The sequence below is a fragment of the Megalobrama amblycephala genome, linkage group LG24 (genome assembly GCF_018812025.1).
Source record: "Megalobrama amblycephala isolate DHTTF-2021 linkage group LG24, ASM1881202v1, whole genome shotgun sequence".
Lineage (NCBI taxonomy): Eukaryota > Metazoa > Chordata > Actinopteri > Cypriniformes > Xenocyprididae > Megalobrama > Megalobrama amblycephala.
The window spans coordinates 17,364,724-17,383,992 of record NC_063067.1 but is presented as its reverse complement, the minus strand read 5'-3'; the positions used below and the strand labels follow the sequence as shown (position 1 = coordinate 17,383,992).

The window sequence follows — 19,269 nt, the reverse complement described above, 5'->3', positions numbered from 1 at the left end:
GACACCCTTTTACCTGTGTAGAACTTCATGAGGGCGGGAACAAGCTGATTGACAGACAGTGGGTGGCTCTCCATCATCTCAAAGAAACGCTGAGTGCGCGGCTGCACCGCTGGGTTGGTAACGAACAGCACCTCCACCAGCTTGGCAATCAAGTATGGGTTCTTTATGTAATTCTGACTGCAAAGGAAGACTACCAGGAAGGTCACAATGTCTTCAGTGCACGGCTCATAGAGAACCTGGGGAAAGTACCTGAGAAACAAAAAGGGGGGGAAGTTAAATTTCACTAAAACAATAAATGTAACTAAATTTGTGATTTTAATACTATGATGTGCACTCTCATAGACTTACTGCACAATAAAAAGCAAGAACTCAGCCACATCTTCAATGTAAAACTCCGGCAGTGCTGCAAAGTTTTTGGGAATTTCTGGATTCAGAGGCAGGGTTACGCTGTAAGGTGATAAGACCAAAAAAAAAAAAAAAATCAGAACAGAACGACATCTCAACTACAACTTTGCTGAGAGAATGTAAGCGGTATCTGAAGAGAAGTTAAGTGACTGACTGTGGGTAGGCAGGCTCCACCATACGCAAGATGAGCTGGATGACCATACTGAAGAACTGAAGACATCTGCGCAGCAGGTTCTCGTCCAGCAGCCCTGCGTCTGCGCAGGCTTTAGAGCGCACAAGTTTCTGCCAACACAGACAATGAAACAACTGATTAAAATATTTACACTCCAAGCTATTTAACTAAAATTTGCTAAATGGAAATGTTTGAATACTGAGAATATAACAGTAAATGTAACCAAAAAGCAAAAGTTTGAGGTTTTGAAGATTTTTTTTTATGTTTTTGAAGGATCTTATGCTCACGAAGGCTGCATTTATTTGATCAAAATGCAGTAAAAACAGTAATGTTGTGAAAAATGATAATTTAAGATAACTGTTGTCTATTTTAAAATGTAATTTATTCAAAGGCAAAACTGAATTTTCAGCAGTCATTACTTCAGTGTTCAATGTCACATAATCCTTCAGAAATTCTTCTTATATGCTGATTTGGTGCTCAAGAAACATTTATTATTATCAATATTAAAAACAGTTGTGCTGAATATTTTTGTGGAAACCGTGATACATTTTTTCCAGTATTTTTTTATGAATAGAAAGTTCAAAAGAACAGCATTTACTTGAAAAAGAGATCTTTTGTAACCATAGAAATGTCCTTATAATTAACTATCAATTTAATGTGACCTTGCTGAAGAAAAGTATTAATTTCTTTGGAAAAAAAAAAAAAAAAAAAAAATCTACTGACCCAAAACTTTTAAGTACCATAATGTGGCTACTAGAGGCTCTCTGTGCACAGGAAAAATATCTAACCAATAAGCAGTAATGGAATCGTCAATCATTTTCATTATCAATCATTATCAGTTTAATCAATTAACTGCTGCTGCCCTCATTAACACATATCTACAGAAATAGCTTTCTCAAGCATAGTTAAGTTGACACGGCATATCATGTATTGTAATTAGAGAAAAATATATAATAATATATATATATATATATATATATATATATATATATATATATATATATATATATATATATATATATATATATATATATATATATATATATATATATATATATATATATATATACACACATACACACACACACACACACACACATTTTAGCTATTTTAAATTAAAAGTAGAAATCAGAGCTTGTATGCTTTGTGCACCAATGAATTTTCATGACTTTTTACTCCCAAGCATTTAAAAAAAAAACTATTTTCTAAATATGTTATTGTTTTGTTAATAAAGACAACAGCACACACCTTCAGTTGTGTTTTACATCTCTTCAGCATCTCCCGATGACGACTAGCCAACGGGGAATCCTTCCACTGGTTCTCACTGTTCTTCAGCTCCTCCACAGTTCTGTAAGACACACACACACACACACACATTCAGCCTTGTGTAAATTACCTTGTCTGACAGCTTAAATAAAAAAATAAAAAAAACTCAACAAAAAATATTATTGGCCCATCCAAGTGTTATACCGGCTGCCGACCGCAGGGGTCGCCGTGGTTCTGATCTGCCATGCATCATGAGGCCAATACACAATGTGAGCAGCCTAGTCCAGAGCTTTATATCTACAACGTGAAGGACTTGAAACACTGCCACTGATGCAGCACTAACACAGGAGCTGATATTTCAGGCATTATGGGCAAAAGATGACTTTAGATCTGCTCTACAATAGGACTGCAAGAAAATACCTTCTGTAAGAGGCACTGGGACAGGACAGGATTAGCCCGTCTCATCAGAGAGAGATTAAGGGCTTTTTCACAAAGCATGACAACAAAGAGTGTCACATACATGATAGGCTATCTGACATAAGCAATGAGGAATGCAAAATGTTCCACTTTGAAAATCACCTTAACTAGTCAATCTTTTAGATTAAAAACTTAAATAAAAAGCAATTACAAAGACTTGGTTTTATTTAAGGAGTCAACTAGAATAGGTTTTCATGCTTCAATGTTCAAAAAAACTTTTTTTTTTTTCACATTTTATAGTGTTGCAGCACCTCTTCTCATTTTGTGAGTAAAGCTCTGTTTAGTTGCTGTCTCTTTGAAGCCCCTCCTACTAAAAAGCACAGTGAGCTCTGATTGGTCAGTTGAACAAGTGTGTTGGGATTGGTCAACCGCTTCGAGTGTGTTTCGGAAATGTTACAATAACCACGAGTTGCAACACACTACTAGCTCATCTCAACCAGGCCTTGCCCCATTTTCTGCGTATGCCATGGGTGGAAATTATTTAAATGAGTACTACTGTGATGTGTACGTTCCCGTAAGAAAACTCAAGACTACAATAGAGGCGTTTCAGGGAGTTCAGAAACAGTGCTTACTGATATAGAGAATAACCCTTTGTGCTTTGCAGACCTTTTTCATGCTCCAACAGCAATATTACACACTAAAGAAAGTTTAAAATTTAAAAAAGCATAATAGGTCCGCTTTAATAACTTTTTCACTAATATTACCAAAGTGATGCAATAAAATACAGACTCATGGTCTCTTGACTGTTAAGTTTACAAGGCCAAGGCCCATTCATCATTTTACATTTAAGCTCACAAACATCCTTTTTGCAGCTGTGATGTCCCCTTCACGTACCCTTTTGCACAAGTGCGTACCTCACAGTGGACTAATCCCGTAAATGATTTTGGTAACAAATAGTTTGTTTTTAAGACTGAATCTGTGCAAAGCACCTGTTCAGATCCCTGATGGCCCTCAGTCTCCGTATGTAGCGCCGACAGCACGGAAGGATGGACAAATGATGTGCGTGAAGCGTTAAGAAGAAGCACTCTGTAGGGAACTTTGGCTCTGAGAACTTGGACGGGTCTTCATCTGTGGAGGAATAGGAGGAACGTTAAATGAGTTGTCTGAAGTCAAACTGAGCGTCTAAAGCGATTTGTCTGTTTCAGAACAGAGCCCACACTCACGCAGCTCGGCGAGCCAGCTCTTCAGGTCCTCCATCGTGGCATTGAGCCGGGTCTCTTCTCGGCTGAGATTCAGCCGACACTTGGGGTGGAAGACGTAGAGAGAATCCACCGTATCCAGCTTTATCTTCATACTGAGTTGCTGCAGAACCCACAGGAAGTTCATCATGAAGCCGTCTGTGGACACCAGCTTATCATCGGTCTACAGAAAGAAAGCAGGAGAAAATAATCATAATGTGCTATTAATGAGTTAAAGATGAATGTGTTGTTGTGAAAGGAACACATTTGAGCAGACATACCTGCATCTGAGCCTTTTTCACATTACGATTCACCAGAGCTGCCATGTAGCTCAAAGCTGCTTCCCTTGTCTCTCCATTCAATAAGATGTTGTGCAGGATTTTAAACAGATCTCCCTGGAAAACCAACATCAGTGCACACTGAATTACAAAATATATATATTTTTTTTCTTCCCTTTCAAAGATGTCACAATCTCATTTCAGCAGCACATCAGAACATTTCATCTGGATGTCAACATTTAAGACATGTATTACATCAGAAGTTTAAGGATGATCTATCGACAGAAATGCAATATAATATACAGTACAGTCCAAAAGTTTGGAACCACTAAGATTTTTAATGTTTTTAAAAGAAGTTTCGTCTGCTCACCAAGGCTACATTTATTTAATTAAAAATACAGTAAAAAACAGTAATATTGTGAAATATTATTACAATTTAAAATAACTGTTTTCTATTTGAATATATTTCACTGAGTAATTTATTCCTGTGATGGCAAAGCTGAATTTCACATGTCACATGATCCTTCAGAAATCATTCTAATATGCTGATCTGCTGCTCAAGAAACATTTAATGTGTACAATCGTACAAAATATTTGTGTACAATATTTTTTTTCGGGATTATTTGATGAATAGAAAGTTCAAAAGAACAGTGTTTATCTGAAATCTAATCTTTTGTAACATTATAAATGTCTTTACTGCCACTTTTGATTGATTTAATGCATCCTTGCTGAATAAAAGTATTCATTTCTTTCATTTCTTTTCAAAAAAATAAAAATAAAAATTCTTACTGACCCCAAACTTTTGAACGGTAGTGTATAATGCTACAGAAGCTTTGTATTTCAGATAAATGCTGTTCTTTTGAACTTTCTATTCATCAAGGAATCCTGAAAAAAAAAGTACACAACTGTTTTCAACATTGAAAATAATCATAAATGTTTATTGAGCAGCAAATCAGCATATTAGAATGATTTCTGAAGGATCATGTGACACTGAAGACTGGAGTAACGATGCTGAAAATTCAGCTTTGCATCACAGGAATAAATTACTTTGTCAAATATATTTAAATAGTACACAGTTATTTTAAATTGTAATAATATTTCACAATATTACTGTTTTTTACTGTATACATAATTAAATAAATGTAGCCTTGGTGAGCAGACGAAACTTCTTTTAAAAACATAAAAAATCTTAGTGGTTCCAAACTTTTGGACTGTACTGTACATAACTATGTTTTCAGTGGTGTATAAAGACCTTACATAATGAACCGTTATGTTTTTATTACATTTATTACATACACCGCGGGTCCCCTTACATGCTAAGTGGCCATTTTGCGCTAGCATGCTTCTACAGTAGCCCTAAAGGGACAAACTGCCCTACAGAGCGCTTTTCGTCACTATGTTGTTGCTGTTCTTCTAAATCGTTTGCGTTTTTAGAGGCAGCTTGCATCGTCACTACGTTGAATACTCACAATGAAGTAGTAGTAATAGTCATTTGGTTTATTAGAAGCAGATACCGTTCTTTGTTAGAAGTAAGAAGAAACCTCATTGCTTCACACAGGCTATTCTGTGCTGTCTCAGACGACGACATCTTTGTCTTGTGTCGGCCAGGCGGCCACCATAGCTGATCCATGCGCTTCGAAAGGGAGGGGTGAGCTGCCGTTGGTTGCAGTTCGCAACCTTAATGTTGGATGTAAATTTATGTTGAATGTTCAAATGTTTTGTCAATGTAATATTAATATTTGGAGGGAATAATTATTGAACAATATAATATTACAAAGTAATTCCAAGAATTAGATATGTGACTCACCACTCAATAAGTGGATTTTTCATAGATAATTCGATTTAGTATTTTACCTTCATCAACACTTGAATAGTCAAATTATGTTTGTTTTTATACTTATATTTTTCATTCCTGTTCTGAATACCATTAAACTGTTGTGGAAAGAGGGGAACTAAAATACATGTTTATAGTGTTTATAAAGTAACATTTTGAAATGAAAAGAATGAAATAAGATGCAACTTATACACCAATGCGACTTATCTGGGGGGGTCTCTCAACTATGCAATTTTGACCTTTTCGCTACTTACAGTCAGCAACTTATTTTTCAGTTTAAATAATATTTTAATTGAAATCTGATGGCAGCTGGGAAAAGTTTACTTGGAGCAGGCTTCTTTTCATGTTACCCCATGCTAAATTCTTATCTAATAGTTAAAACTTAACAATAAATGCACATTCACATGAAATTATACTTTTTATAATCACCTAAGAAAGACAAAAACTGAAGCCTCCACTTGCACCTCTGCTCTATAAAAAAGAATATTCCCCCAATATTGGAGCAGCTCATTAAAAATCTATGAGTATGTGATATGATGGTTACTCACCCTGGCAGACTCCAGATAATGCTGCAGTGACTGGCTGACCACACGGGTGTTCTCCATAGTGATGGCAGGGCCAGAGAAGTACTTGTCTCCCACTTTAGTCTAAAGACCAGCAAAACAGACATAAAAATAAACAACTTTCCTCCTGTCATTATTCATCAATGCTGCACTCTGTATTAGTCTTATTTGTTTTAGGTGTAAAATGACTTACGTCATCCTCAGCAAACACAGAAAGACTGAAGAACGTTCCGAGGAAGGACAGTCTTTGAATTTCTCTTCCTGTCCCAGGACTGAGAGGGTCAGGACACCACAATGGCAGAGAGGTGATCTAAAAATACACACAGACAGACAATATTAACATTGAACTGCATAACCTGACTGGCTTGAATTCGTAAACTCTTACAAAACCTACCAAATTGCATACAGGGTGAGTCTTCCCGAACTTGATTTCACAGAGCTCAGCCAAAGCCTGTAAAACAATATAATATCAGTCATAGACAAGAAACAAGAGTCTAAAGTCAGATTCAGCAGAACAGTTTACTGTGTGAAACATGACTGGAAGATATCTAACAGTGTTAATATATAAATCAAGGGAGCTTGTTTGGTCCTCATATGCCTGATAGTAGTCTTATTATGCTTTTAAAAGAACAACCTACAGTCTCTTACCATCAGAGGAAACTTGAAGTTGTCACTGTCAAAAGAACATTCTTTTACAGCTAAAGCAAGCCCTTGAAGAATGGGAACAAAGATCTGAAAGAACAACATTATTAATCAAACCAGGATGAAAGTGTCGTACCTATTCTTTGAGCTAAATTGACTTCCTAGCCATTTTGTAAAGACTTTCAACCAGCTGACAACAAGGTGATTTTTAGTCGATGCATGAAGTCAGTTCCCCTCAAGTTCAGATGCCCTTGCAGAGCAAGCACAGGTGTGGTTCCTCATTTGACAAGCAGAAATAATTAATTTTGAAAATATACTACTGTTCAAAATGTTGATAAGATTTTTTTAAATGTTTTTGAAAGAAGTCTCTTAAGCTTACCAAGGCTGCATTAATGACCAAAAATATAGTATTATTTACAGTACAAATACACTGAAATACCACAATTTAAAATAACCATTTTCTATTTTAATATATTTTAAAAAGTGATTTATTAATGTTATGTTAATGTTAAATATTATTTATTTTAAACTGTGATGACAAAGCTGAATTTTCAGCAATCTTCAGTGATCCTTCAGAAATCATTCTAATATACCGATTTAGTACTCGTAAAATAATTATTTTTCAAAATAATTTATTTAAACTAAAAATCCTTTGAAATAATACTTTTTTGTATAATAAATGTCTTTACTGCCACTTTTGTCAAATGTAAAGCATTTAAAAGCTGCATTTGAAAAAAAAAAATCTTACTGACCCCAAACATTTGAACTGTAGTAAATCTATATTTTATTATTCCAAAACTAAAAATTCTGTTTTGCTTCTAAAGTTTGCATTTTCTTTAATTACAATAAATGCAAGTTGGTTTGATAATTTTATGTCTAATGTCTAATGTGTCCACACCGGAACCACTAAACCTTTGCTGCGTCCCAATTCGCATACTATCCGTCCTAAATAGTATTCGAAAAAAAGAATTAGTATGTCCCAAATCGTGTTGAAATGAGTATTCCAAAGATACCCGGATGGTCTACTTTTTCCGGTTAGAATTCGAAGTGCAGATCCGTGCACACTTCTAACAGCTAATATTGCCCATAACACATTGTGCTGTGGACGAGGATTCGATTAGAACTACAAATACGAATAAAAAGTGTCAAAAAACTACAAACATGACGGATATGCGAGACCTACGGTTAAGCAGAGCGGTTAAGATAAAGGGAATTGAATGTTAAATAATCAGTATAACCTGACAAAAAGATATTTATTGAATGTTAACCACATTATATTTCATCTGCAACAGCATTGTGAACTTTTATAATGATGCGTTTGGTCGTTAACTTTTAAATGCATCATTATGCAAAGATGAGGAGAGTTCTCTGCATGAAAGACCCATGACTGGCAGATAAACGCGCGACTACATTTCTCTCCGAAACGGTAGGAAATTAAATTTAATTGAATGTGGAGGATTTTATCTGTGACAAGATGATTGACAGGACAGTTTAAACAGTTACAGGTTGCGTAACTAAGCGACAGAGCGTCCGTTAAAGACACAATTATGATGAGGTAGTATGTCCCAAAGCTTGCATACTCTTCTGCTACACACTCAAAAGTATGTACTTTTTCTTTACAAAAACAGTACATACTTTTAGGACGTAGTATAAGTAGGCGAATTGGGACGCAGCACTAATGTGGATTAAAAATTATTTATTTTTAAACACTGTTTCTACTAAAAACAAACAGATGGAACATTTGAAAATATGCTTAATATCACTAAGAATTTGCCATCAATAATAAAGACCTCTTAAGCTTCAAAAGTAAAATGATGCAGCATGCAGCCTGTCTCCATAATCTGCTGCAACTCCCACCTGTTTGAACACCTCCTCCTCCTGGTGAGTCATGCGCACCAACTCCTGGATGAACCCGTATGGAAGGTTCCGGCACAGCATGTAGGGAACCAGCAGGGAGGGCTGCAGAGGGGCCCTATTTGAGGGCAGAGAGATGAGGGAGGGGGTATTATGCTTGTGTGAATTCAAATTGACACACCACATCATGCAACAAACTCGTTTTCACACTTGGTTTAAACTGGAGCTTGGTTCTGCTCTGCTTCTCCACAGGTCTCTTTTCAAACTGTATGTGTGCATCAATGCGAGTACAAGCAGCAGTCAATGTTTACTACTGTAGCGAGAGTACAGGAGAAAGCACCTAAAATAAGATTACTACCAAAGCTTAACACGTACAACATGGAACTGCTTCCTAAAGCCAATTTATGAATAGACAGGCAGCTTTTAGAAACGCTTTATACTTTAAGAGCCAAATTATATGTCATTGATAGTGGTTCACTTCTGCAAATTATGTAGTAATGAAGACAATGACAACTTTTTTTTAAAGAGTTCAGAGAGCAACAAACTGAATTCCAAAGGTCAAAGGTCAAATCCACACTAAGAGCTCTAGTTTGAAAATGCCTTCAAAAAACAACTTTAGAGTGCATTGAAAAAAAGGCTGCTGTTACTGACCTGGGCTGTGTGAGGGCACCTTGAAGCACTAGTGCAGCATGGGAAATGCACTGGGAACGAATGTTGCTAAGCAGCTGACTGACAGCTGGTTGGCTGCACATCTGAAAAAGAAGGGCATATGAATAACACTCTCTACACAAGAAATGAACCATGATTTTTGAAGAATGTTTACTAATAGAAACTGATTACCTGAGCTTTCCGGAAAAAAATTTACTTGCTATAAATTTATTCTTATAACATTTGAATTGTTACAAAACTGCAAATACATAAATACATATTTTTTAAATTTACCGTAAATAAAATAAAAATACATTTACCATAATTTACCATAAATAAATTATACAATAAAAAATATTTGTAAGTATATTTTCTTTCAGACAGACGGAGAGTGTTGTAACAGTGTTAGAAACTGAAGTTGGTGGTTTGTGAAGAAACATGCTGCAACACTTTTGGTGTAGACCAGTGTTCCTCAACCAGGGGTCCATGGACCCCTAGTGGTCCTTGACAGAATGCCAGGGGGTCCTTATAAAATATCTGAATAAGTATTTTTGTATATTTTGACATTTGACGTTTCCATAAAAGAAGATAATATATGTATAATATAACTGACTATATGACTAAATATAGGACAAGTCAACTGACGTAGTAGTAAATTATACTTGATTGCATTTGGTCGTCACAAAGACATTAATGATACAAATGAGCCAATTTTATTGGGGTCCTTGAGGATGGTTCCAAATATAACGGGGGTCCATTGCTCAAAAAAGGTTGATATTCACTGGTGTAGACGGCTAAATTGATTAAAATAGGAGCAAAGTAGTTTTGACACGCATGTCTAGTGTAGACAGGGCGATACAATGACAGAACACAACATGAAAGACTCATGCCAAAGAGGGAATTACCCTAGGCTTGACAAGACATGTTTTGTCTTTCGCTTTCACATTTTCAACACCACCACCTCTCCTCTGACCTACTGACAAATGTGTTCCTGATAAAGTGCTAAAATAATTGCGTATTTCCTTGTAACTCTTGAGTACTGGAAAATAATTCTGATGACTGTGTTAATGAACATGATACCTGGGAACTGAATCATGCTGTAGAAATGTGTGCTTAATGTTTATCAGCAGCTACCTTTGGGGCCTTCCTCTCTTCCATTCCCACACTGTCAAAACGCTCGATGAGGTAGTTGAGCATCTCCGTCTCTTTACAGGACTCTATAGTAAAGCGGTCACTACCTGAGTCACCAGTCATCCCCCCTCCGGATGCACCCAGGCTAGAGAGAGAAAGAGAAAGTTATGAGGAATAAACACTCCCTTCAATAAAAGAGCTTGCATGGTGTAGATGAACCTTCTGGGGAAAAACCCAAACTGAGAAAATAACCAAAACCACATTGCTTTAGGCACCCAGAGAAACGTCTTTCGTAATTAAATGTTTCCCTTTTTCTCTACCCACAAACCTTTCAAAATTATTATCTTTAGAACAGCTATGACATCAGACATAAATGAAGGTTTATCTATTTCAAGCAATGGTTAGAACAAACTTTACCCCCCAACGCAAGCAGTGTTTGATGATCAGAGCCACGATAAATCATATCTTGCTCATTTTACGCTACCATCAAAAGTTTGGGGTCAGTATGATTTTTTTTTTTATAAATTAATACATTTATTTAGCAATGACACATTAAATTGATCAAAAGTGACAGTAAAGACTTTAACATTGTGACAAAAGCTTTCTATTTCAAATAAATGCTGTTATTTTGAACTTTTTTTTTTAATCAAAATCATGGAAAAATAAATAAAAATAAAAATCACGGTTTCCACAAAAATATTAAGCAGCTCAACTGTTTCCACATTAATAATAAGAAATGTTTCTTGAGCACCAAATTAGCATAATAGAATAATTTCTGAAGGATCATGTGACACTGAAGAATGAAGTAATGGCTGCTGAAAATTCAGTTTTGCCATCACAGGAATAAATCACATCTAAAAACACAGTAAAATAGAAAATAGTTAAATTGTAATATTATACAATGCTTTTTTTTAAATTTATTTATATTATTTTTGATTTAAAAAATGAAGCCTGAGTGAGAATAAGAGAAAAAAAACAAAACATTGACCCCAAAATTTTAAACAGTAGTTAACGTACAAGTACAAATGTCTCCAAAAGGACAAAAAAAAGAGTCTAAAATGTAAATGCAGCCCTAAATGTATTTTACATTTACTATAGATTATAGAAATTTCAAAAAATCTTTATTAACTTTTCCTGGCTTAAAGGAATAGTTCACCTAAAAATGAAAATTTTGTTATTAATTACTCACCCTCGTATCGTTCAAAACCCCTAAGACCTTCGTTCATCGTTGGAACACAAATTAATATATTTTTGATGAAAAAATATCTTTAGTATTGTATTAGTATTAAAAATAGCTCAGTATTGGCCGACACTGTTCACGTGAGCACGTGATGCGGACACAGGAGCCGGCTGATAATGAGTCAGCGTTATGACGTAGAATCCAGAAGCGCTGTACTGTGTTTACTACGTCAACAATGTAGGAGACTGACATGGAAGAGAAGAAACTGTTGAATAAAGTCATTATTTTTGTTTGTTTTCTCGTCGCTTTATAACATTAAGGTTGAACCACTGTGGTAACATGGGCTATTTTAACAATGTCTTTACTACTTTTCTGGACCTTGGAAGTGGTAATAACGTTGCGGTCTATCAGAGGCCAGCTCACAGATTTCATCAAAAAGATCTTTATTTGTGTTCCGAAGATGAACAAAGGTCTTACAGGTTTGGAACGACATGAGGGTGAGTAATTAATGACAAAATTTTACTTTTTGGGTGAACCAAGAAAGATTTTTTTTTTTTACAATTTTTACAAAAAAAAAAAAAAAAAAAAAAAAAAATCCAAGATATTTCCAGATTTCCCATGAATGTAGAAATGTACAAATATTATGTGGTCACATGCATTTCGAACTACCTACCACTGTGATTTGAGTAATTGGAACACAAAATGTTTTGGTCTCAGTTTACACCTATATTTAGCGCTGACCATTTGTCATTGGATCCCTTGAGATAGATGTTAATACCATGTGTAAATGACACTAAAGCGTATGACATGAGACCAACAAAAGCAGGCCTCTAATATCTGTGTTCCCCCCGCAGGTCTTTGGTCATGAGACAGCATGCATTAGTGAACTCTAGGGTGAGACAACACTCCACAGCAGGCATCTGGCTCTCATTAGTTCTGTTATACAGTCAGCTAGCATAATCTGAATGCCCGACAATCAGTCCTCCACCACCACCGTTATCCAGCACAAACGTCCTGTGTGGGAGTTTAAAGGTCTGCTGGCTCACATTTCTGCTGTGAGCTGAATGGGCCTAAAAAAATCCTTGTGCAATGCACACGATTTGAGCTGACAGCAAAGAAAAAGCAAGAGAAATGCTGATTTTTGTCAACCTGATGAGATCAAACTCCACTATTTGGTGTGTGTCTCTCTTTTTGCCATCGCAGTGCCAACACTGGTCACAGCGGGCTGTTGTTAGTGGCCAGGCAGCACGCTGAAGCATGCAACACACTTTGGCACTGATACCTGGACCCAAACTGAACCCCTGAAAAATCCTCCTCTTCCTCTTCCTCCAGCTCTTCATCACTGCTGTCCTGAGGTAAGTCGGACAGGGCGAAGAAGAGGAGGGAGAAAGGGCTGGTGCAGCCACAGTGTGTGAATGAAAGCAGACAGATAGACTGAATGAAAACACAAAGACTACAAAATCGATGCAACTTCACATCTTATAAGGTGCCATATCTATTTAAATTTATTGGTATCAGCCAAAAATGGATGTTTACATGCTCATTTTCACTATTGTTACATGTAGATTACCAGTTAAACAAGTTAAGTACATTTTTATAAAATGCCTATTATATAATAAAACCATTAAAGGCTTAGTTTACCCAAAAATGAAAATTCTGTTATTATTAATTACTTACCCTCATGTCGTTCCAAACCCATAAAACTATCGTTCATCTTTGGAATGCAAATGAAGATCTTTTTGGTGAAATCAGAGAGATTTCTGTCCCTCAGTTGACAGCTACGCAACTACCACTTTTACTCTTCAAAAAGAGATTGCGAAACTAATCCATATGACTAAACAACAGTCAAAATTAACAAACAGATTTAATTTAGGCTAAACCAAATTTTGACTAAACCACTCAATTCATATAGATTAATTTTCCGATCTCTTTATGAACTTTTTGAAGAGTAAAAGTGGTAGTTGCGTAGCCGTCTACGGAAGGACAGAAATCTCTCAGATTTCATCAAAAAGATCTTCATTTGCGTTCCAAAGATGAACGAAAGTCTTACGGGTTTGGAATGACATGAGGGTGAGTAATTAATAATAACAGAATTTTCATTTTTGGATGAACTAACCCTTTAAATGTCATTTTTAGCAAGTCTTCAAATCCGATTTTCATATTGAACATCAAAATGTGATGCCTTAATTCGCTTGTAGCAATTAAAACAACGTATTTAGTTTTTTACTGTTCATTTATTTTGACAAAATCAGTAGAACATTTAAATAACTGCCACTTATCGGTTAGTAGAGCTGAGATTCTACATCGATTCTCGATTCACGATACAAAGAATCTGGAGCGATTCTGATATTTTCCGACGTATCGCGATTCTCTCTCGAATCGATTCTGAGCTTATTTTTTAACAGCAGATGGCACTACGTGCTTTAGAAACACCCGTACTCTGCTTGCTTCCAGTTCCTTTACACACACCACTTAAACCTAAAATAATCATTCATAAAGTTCGAAAAGGTTGAAGCGAATTACAAGGGTGTTCGCAGTGGGCTGTGTTTACATTAATCTTGCATCATAAAAGCATTTTGAGCTGAGGTGCAAGTATATTTAACCACTTATATGACTCAACCGAACACACAACCGCTCTCCAGCACTCTTCTTTGTGAGCAATTGAGCGTACGGTTAAAAACTAGCCTAGCGCACCATCTGCTGTTAAAACTAAGCTCAGAAGCGATTCGAGAGAGAAAATATCAGAATCGATCCAGAATCATTGTATCGAGAATTGATGTACTGTCCCAGCCCTATCAGTTATTGCTCATAACGTGAAAATAATTATCGGCTTATTGGTGCTTTTGGTTACCTGGTGTGTTCCAAAATGTTTAATTTATTGCCATCGGTAATATTGGATATTTAATTGTGCATGCCCATTTCCTCTATTTTTACACACAGATTACCGGTTATACATGGTATAAAGTACATTTTAAAAAATACCTATAATTTAATAACTTTTAAAAGTAATTTGTAGCAAATCTTAAAATGAATATAGATTTTTCATATTATATGAAAAATGTTGTGATGCTTTAATTCAGTTATGGCATTTAAAATGATGATTTTACTTTAGTTTTTATTATTAAAATATTTTGATAAAATAGTATAATACTTTAATATCTGTCACTTATCAAGTATCGCACATAACACGAAAATAATTATTGGCTTATTAGTGCTTTGGTCACCTGGTGAGTGAAAAAGTAGACAGATAAGATTAAATCAGGGGTAAGCAACGTCGACCCTGGAGAGCCGCTGTCCTGCAGAGTTTATCTCCAATCCTAAAAAAGCTTCACCTCTCTGTAGATTTAGTAATCCTGAAGACACTGATTAGCTTTTTCAGGTGTGTTTGATTAGGGTTGGAGCTAAATTCTGTAAGACAGCAGATCTCCAGTACCAATGTTGCCTATCCCTGGACTAAACGAAAACAAAGACTACAAAGTCAATGCAACTTCACATCTAACAGGGTGAAAAATGGTACCTAGAAGGCATCCGGGCAGCTAGTGCAGTCCGTCTGGCCATAGTGCTGGGGGAGCCGGGGAGGAGGGGTAAAGGTGTGGTGGTTTGGGTGTTATGGTGTCTGGGGGAAGGGCTGGAGGGTATACCTGAAGTTGTAGGGGGTGTAAGCGTACCAGATGGAGTAGATCTGGGGCTTGGGCTTATGGGGATGGAAGAGCTAAGGGAGTAGGGCCTGTATCTCTGGGAGATGGGCAGTGGGGCGGATGGAGAGGGAGTTGGAAGGCTGGCAGGAGGGCGAGAGGCTGGAGGACTGGGGGGAACCGGGAAGGCGGCTGCAGAAGCCGGTGGGACAGATGGAGCACTCATTCTGGCAGAGTTCAGAGCAAGTGGGTTTGGGCTACTACCGTAAAGACTGAAAACAACAAAGACATTGATGAAAATGAAGGAGGAAACACAGAAAACAGTAGGAAATATAAAGAGAAATCAAGGATTGAGACAAAGGGGTGTAGGTGGATATGTAGGTGGGTACATAATTCATTTTAAAGATGTTGCCAGCTATCACACTTGCCTGGAAAGTGAGCTGGCACCAAATGAACCAGCACAGGGCATCATGGGACTGGCGCTCTGGCTGGAGGGTGGGATGAGAGTCAGGTGACGGTCTGGGGATCTGGCAGCAGTAATTGGCTGAGATGTGGCGGTCAAGCTGGCGAATGGGTTACAGTCACGTGAACGGGTGGACATCATCAGAGCCTCCATTAAAATCTGTCCGATCAGGTCTTTGAAGTCAGAGTAAACTAGAAAAAGAAAGCACAAAAATGCAATTCAATTACAGAAAAAGCAGCAGAATTCTCTGTCTTACGCTCCGTCGCTCTCGGTTCATACCATCCCTTGGGTTCTTCTGGAATTCAGCAGCAAGTGAGGGGAGGAAGATGACATCACGGTCCTGTTCCTTCCAGGAAACACGCAAGATCTTACAGATGAGCTGCAGAGCCTGCTCTTCAGAGACGTCAGGATTGGATGAAGAATCCTGCAAGTATTAATGTTAGTTCTAAATACATCAGATCAGTGGTTCTCAAAATTTTTGACTTGAATGGGGGCATTGTCCAACACAATGTTTAAATATTTCCTTTATTTTTGCTGTAGTTTTTTTTTACTTTTTACATTATTAGTACTGATATATAAAATTAACCAAAATTCATTATGCGATTCCTGATGTTTCAAGAACTGTATGTTCTTCAATAAAAACAGTAGTTATTGAGGGAAAGGGGGAAGCATTTTCAATCTCAAAATGAATATCCATTTTTCATACTGTATATTAAAATGTTGTGATGCCTTAAAGGGTTAGTTCACCCAAAAATGAAAATTATCCTATGATTTACTCACCCTCAAGCCATTCTAGGTGTATATAACTATCTTTTTTCAAATATATTAAAATATATCCTGACTCTTCCCAGTTTATAATGGTAGTGAATAGGGGGCATAATTTTGAAGCCCAAAAAATGCATCCATTCATCATAAAAAATAATCCATAAGGCTCCAGGGGGGTAATAAAGGCCTTCTGAAGCAGAGCGATGGGTTTTTGTAAGAAACATATCCATATTTAAAACTTTATAAACTAAAATAACTGGCTTCTGGCAGAAGGCCTTTATTATCCACCTGGAGCCGTATGGATTATTTTTATGATGGATGGATGCATTTTTTGGGCTTCAAAATCAAGCCCCACCATTCACTACCATTATACAGCTTGGAAAAGCCAGGATATTTTTAAATATAACTCTGTGTTTGTCTGAAAGAAGATAGTTATATACACCTGAGGGTGAGTAAATCATGGGATAATTTTAATTTTTTGGGTGAACTATCCCTTTAATTCACTTATGGCATTTAAAAGTATGATTTTATTTTTTAACTTAAATTAATTTAGACAAAATAGTTTAACATTTTAATATCTGCCACTTAACCATTATTGACTATAGCATGAAAATAAGTAACGGCCCATTAGTGCATCTGGTTACCTTTTCAGCCAGGTTCCTTTTCTCTCTGCGATCACTGTCTTCCACCTCCATATTCTCAATCCCTGAGTCCACATCTACTTGGGACATGCTGAAGACCACAAAGATGAGATCTAGCTCAAGCAGCAGTTCAAATCCTCAATTGTCAAACAATATAACTTTAGCACTGCATGTTACCAAATGGAAGATACAAAAACTATGCAACTAATGATATCAAAAGGGTTTACTTAATGGGTAAACTTCCAGCTGTGTGCATTCATCTTTATATGCACTTGAAGGATTATGTGGCTGAAGTACAAAAGAAAAACAGAGCATTTGCATCCAACAGTAGAGAGATTCTGCAGCTTGAAAAGTTCTCGGGCATTCAGGGAGTGAGACAATACTTCATCTCTGGTACAATCTCAGTTTGAGCTCTTATGTCATGCTCTATCTTTGAATAGGAGTTCAGAGAGGACAAAGGTTCAAGACTATCTCTCACCTCTTCTCGCAGGAGGCTGTGTCAATGTCCATGCTCTGAGAGCGGGACAGGGATTGGGACTGCGTCTCCAGGCTGTTAGATGGAGAGCTGGAGAGCGAACTGACGCCCTCGCTGCTCTGGCTGCGGTAAGCAACCCCTATAGTAATGGAGAGCACAAAAGGAAGCACTGTGTTTGAGTACGAACCTGCTGATTGTGTCACGGAAAAAATTGGCTAAGCTGCAATCAAGCTCAAGAAAAACGTTCATGGCTGAAATACAAACCGCATACTTGAGGTTTAACCAAGAAGCATTTCATACAATAAAAATGGCTTTCTACATTTCACTATATCTTCCATGGTTTGCAAACACTTATCTAAAAACTGGAATTCTGGGCCTCTTTTACTCATAAAACAAGCATAGAGTCATTTGCACGTCTTGAAACAAATACCAGTCCAACAATGTATCAATGTTAGGGGTGTAATGGTACACGTATTTGTACCGAATCGGTTCAGTGCACGTGTGTACCGAAGCATTACATTGCAACACTGTAGCCTAACCACCAATAATGTTAATAAGCTCTGCGTTTTGTTTCTTTCGATAAGAAACAAAGTGTCATCCTTCAAATTCTGTCCACGAAATTTAAACAGAAAATGCCATTTTGACGCGGCATGACTGATTATTGTACAGGCGCCTCAGTTCAACCGGCAGCGCGAGCACGGAGCGCGAACGCGATCATCTCTTCCTATTTAATACTAGTTAAAGAATAAACATGAAAGAACATCTGAAGGTATGTTGAAAGATACAGTACAACTTACTGAAACGGTCATATCTTGTGTAATTGCTCAATCACTGTTTCAACAGCGGAAAGACATCAGTGAAAGCTTGTAAACAATGTGTCATGTAGCATTTACCTCAGAAAAGCCATTCAGTGTCCAAAGTTTGTTAGTTCGCTAGAGAAATGAACTCTTTCGCTTATGCACTGTATTAGCCTTTTAGTGATGTCCTGATTAGGCTATTTAATGTATGTTTAAATAAATCTGTTGTGAAAATGACAGCCACTGTGTAGAAATGATTATATTTCAACAACGAATTGATGCAAAAACTGCCTTAGGTGCAGCTTACATGTTTGCATAGGCCTACAATTTGTTATCTGAGTATTGATTATTTTATCTAAAAATAAAAAGCAATTGAATTTAGGCTAATAGTTTGGGCTCAATTGTTAACCATTAATATTATAGTATAGCATAATGTATAGCATAATGTTCAAATAAGGGCCCCCTACATAGTTTATAGCATTAGCAAAGATATTTTTTTTTATCCCTAAGAAACTTTTAGTTATAATTTACTTTAATATATTTAAAAACAAAAACACAATTTGTTAAGTAAATCACTGTTTAATAAAAAAAAAAGCAATTTTATGTTTAGTTTTCTCCCCACCTGCTGTACCGAAAACCATACAGAACCGTGACTACAAAACCGAGGTACGCACCGAACCGTGAGTTTTGTGTACAGTTACACCCCTAATCAATGTAAATTTTAAAACAATGGACCGATTAAATGAATCTGAGGGTGTGGTTAGGATCTCAAGAGTATTATGGGAGTTATATAAACGTGTGATCACATTTGCCATTGTTTAGCAAATTTTCAAAATCCATGCATTTGTGAAGGATGAAAGATTTC

General features: G+C 36.7%; 1 protein-coding gene across 1 annotated transcript in view; it reads right to left on the bottom strand.

The window, feature by feature from the left end:
• The window catches only part of ube4b (ubiquitination factor E4B, UFD2 homolog (S. cerevisiae)), a 32,082-nt gene that overhangs the window by 6,350 nt on the left and 6,463 nt on the right, over positions 1-19,269 (bottom strand). The window contains 20 exon segments of the mRNA XM_048178256.1: positions 14-249; positions 349-447; positions 560-687; positions 1,826-1,925; positions 3,250-3,388; positions 3,484-3,682; positions 3,780-3,893; positions 6,159-6,257; positions 6,367-6,483; positions 6,568-6,624; positions 6,822-6,905; positions 8,673-8,787; positions 9,321-9,421; positions 10,452-10,593; positions 12,911-13,021; positions 15,146-15,535; positions 15,692-15,917; positions 16,006-16,150; positions 17,136-17,223; positions 17,611-17,746. Of these exon segments, the coding sequence (XP_048034213.1) occupies positions 14-249; positions 349-447; positions 560-687; positions 1,826-1,925; positions 3,250-3,388; positions 3,484-3,682; positions 3,780-3,893; positions 6,159-6,257; positions 6,367-6,483; positions 6,568-6,624; positions 6,822-6,905; positions 8,673-8,787; positions 9,321-9,421; positions 10,452-10,593; positions 12,911-13,021; positions 15,146-15,535; positions 15,692-15,917; positions 16,006-16,150; positions 17,136-17,223; positions 17,611-17,746 (2,826 nt within the window).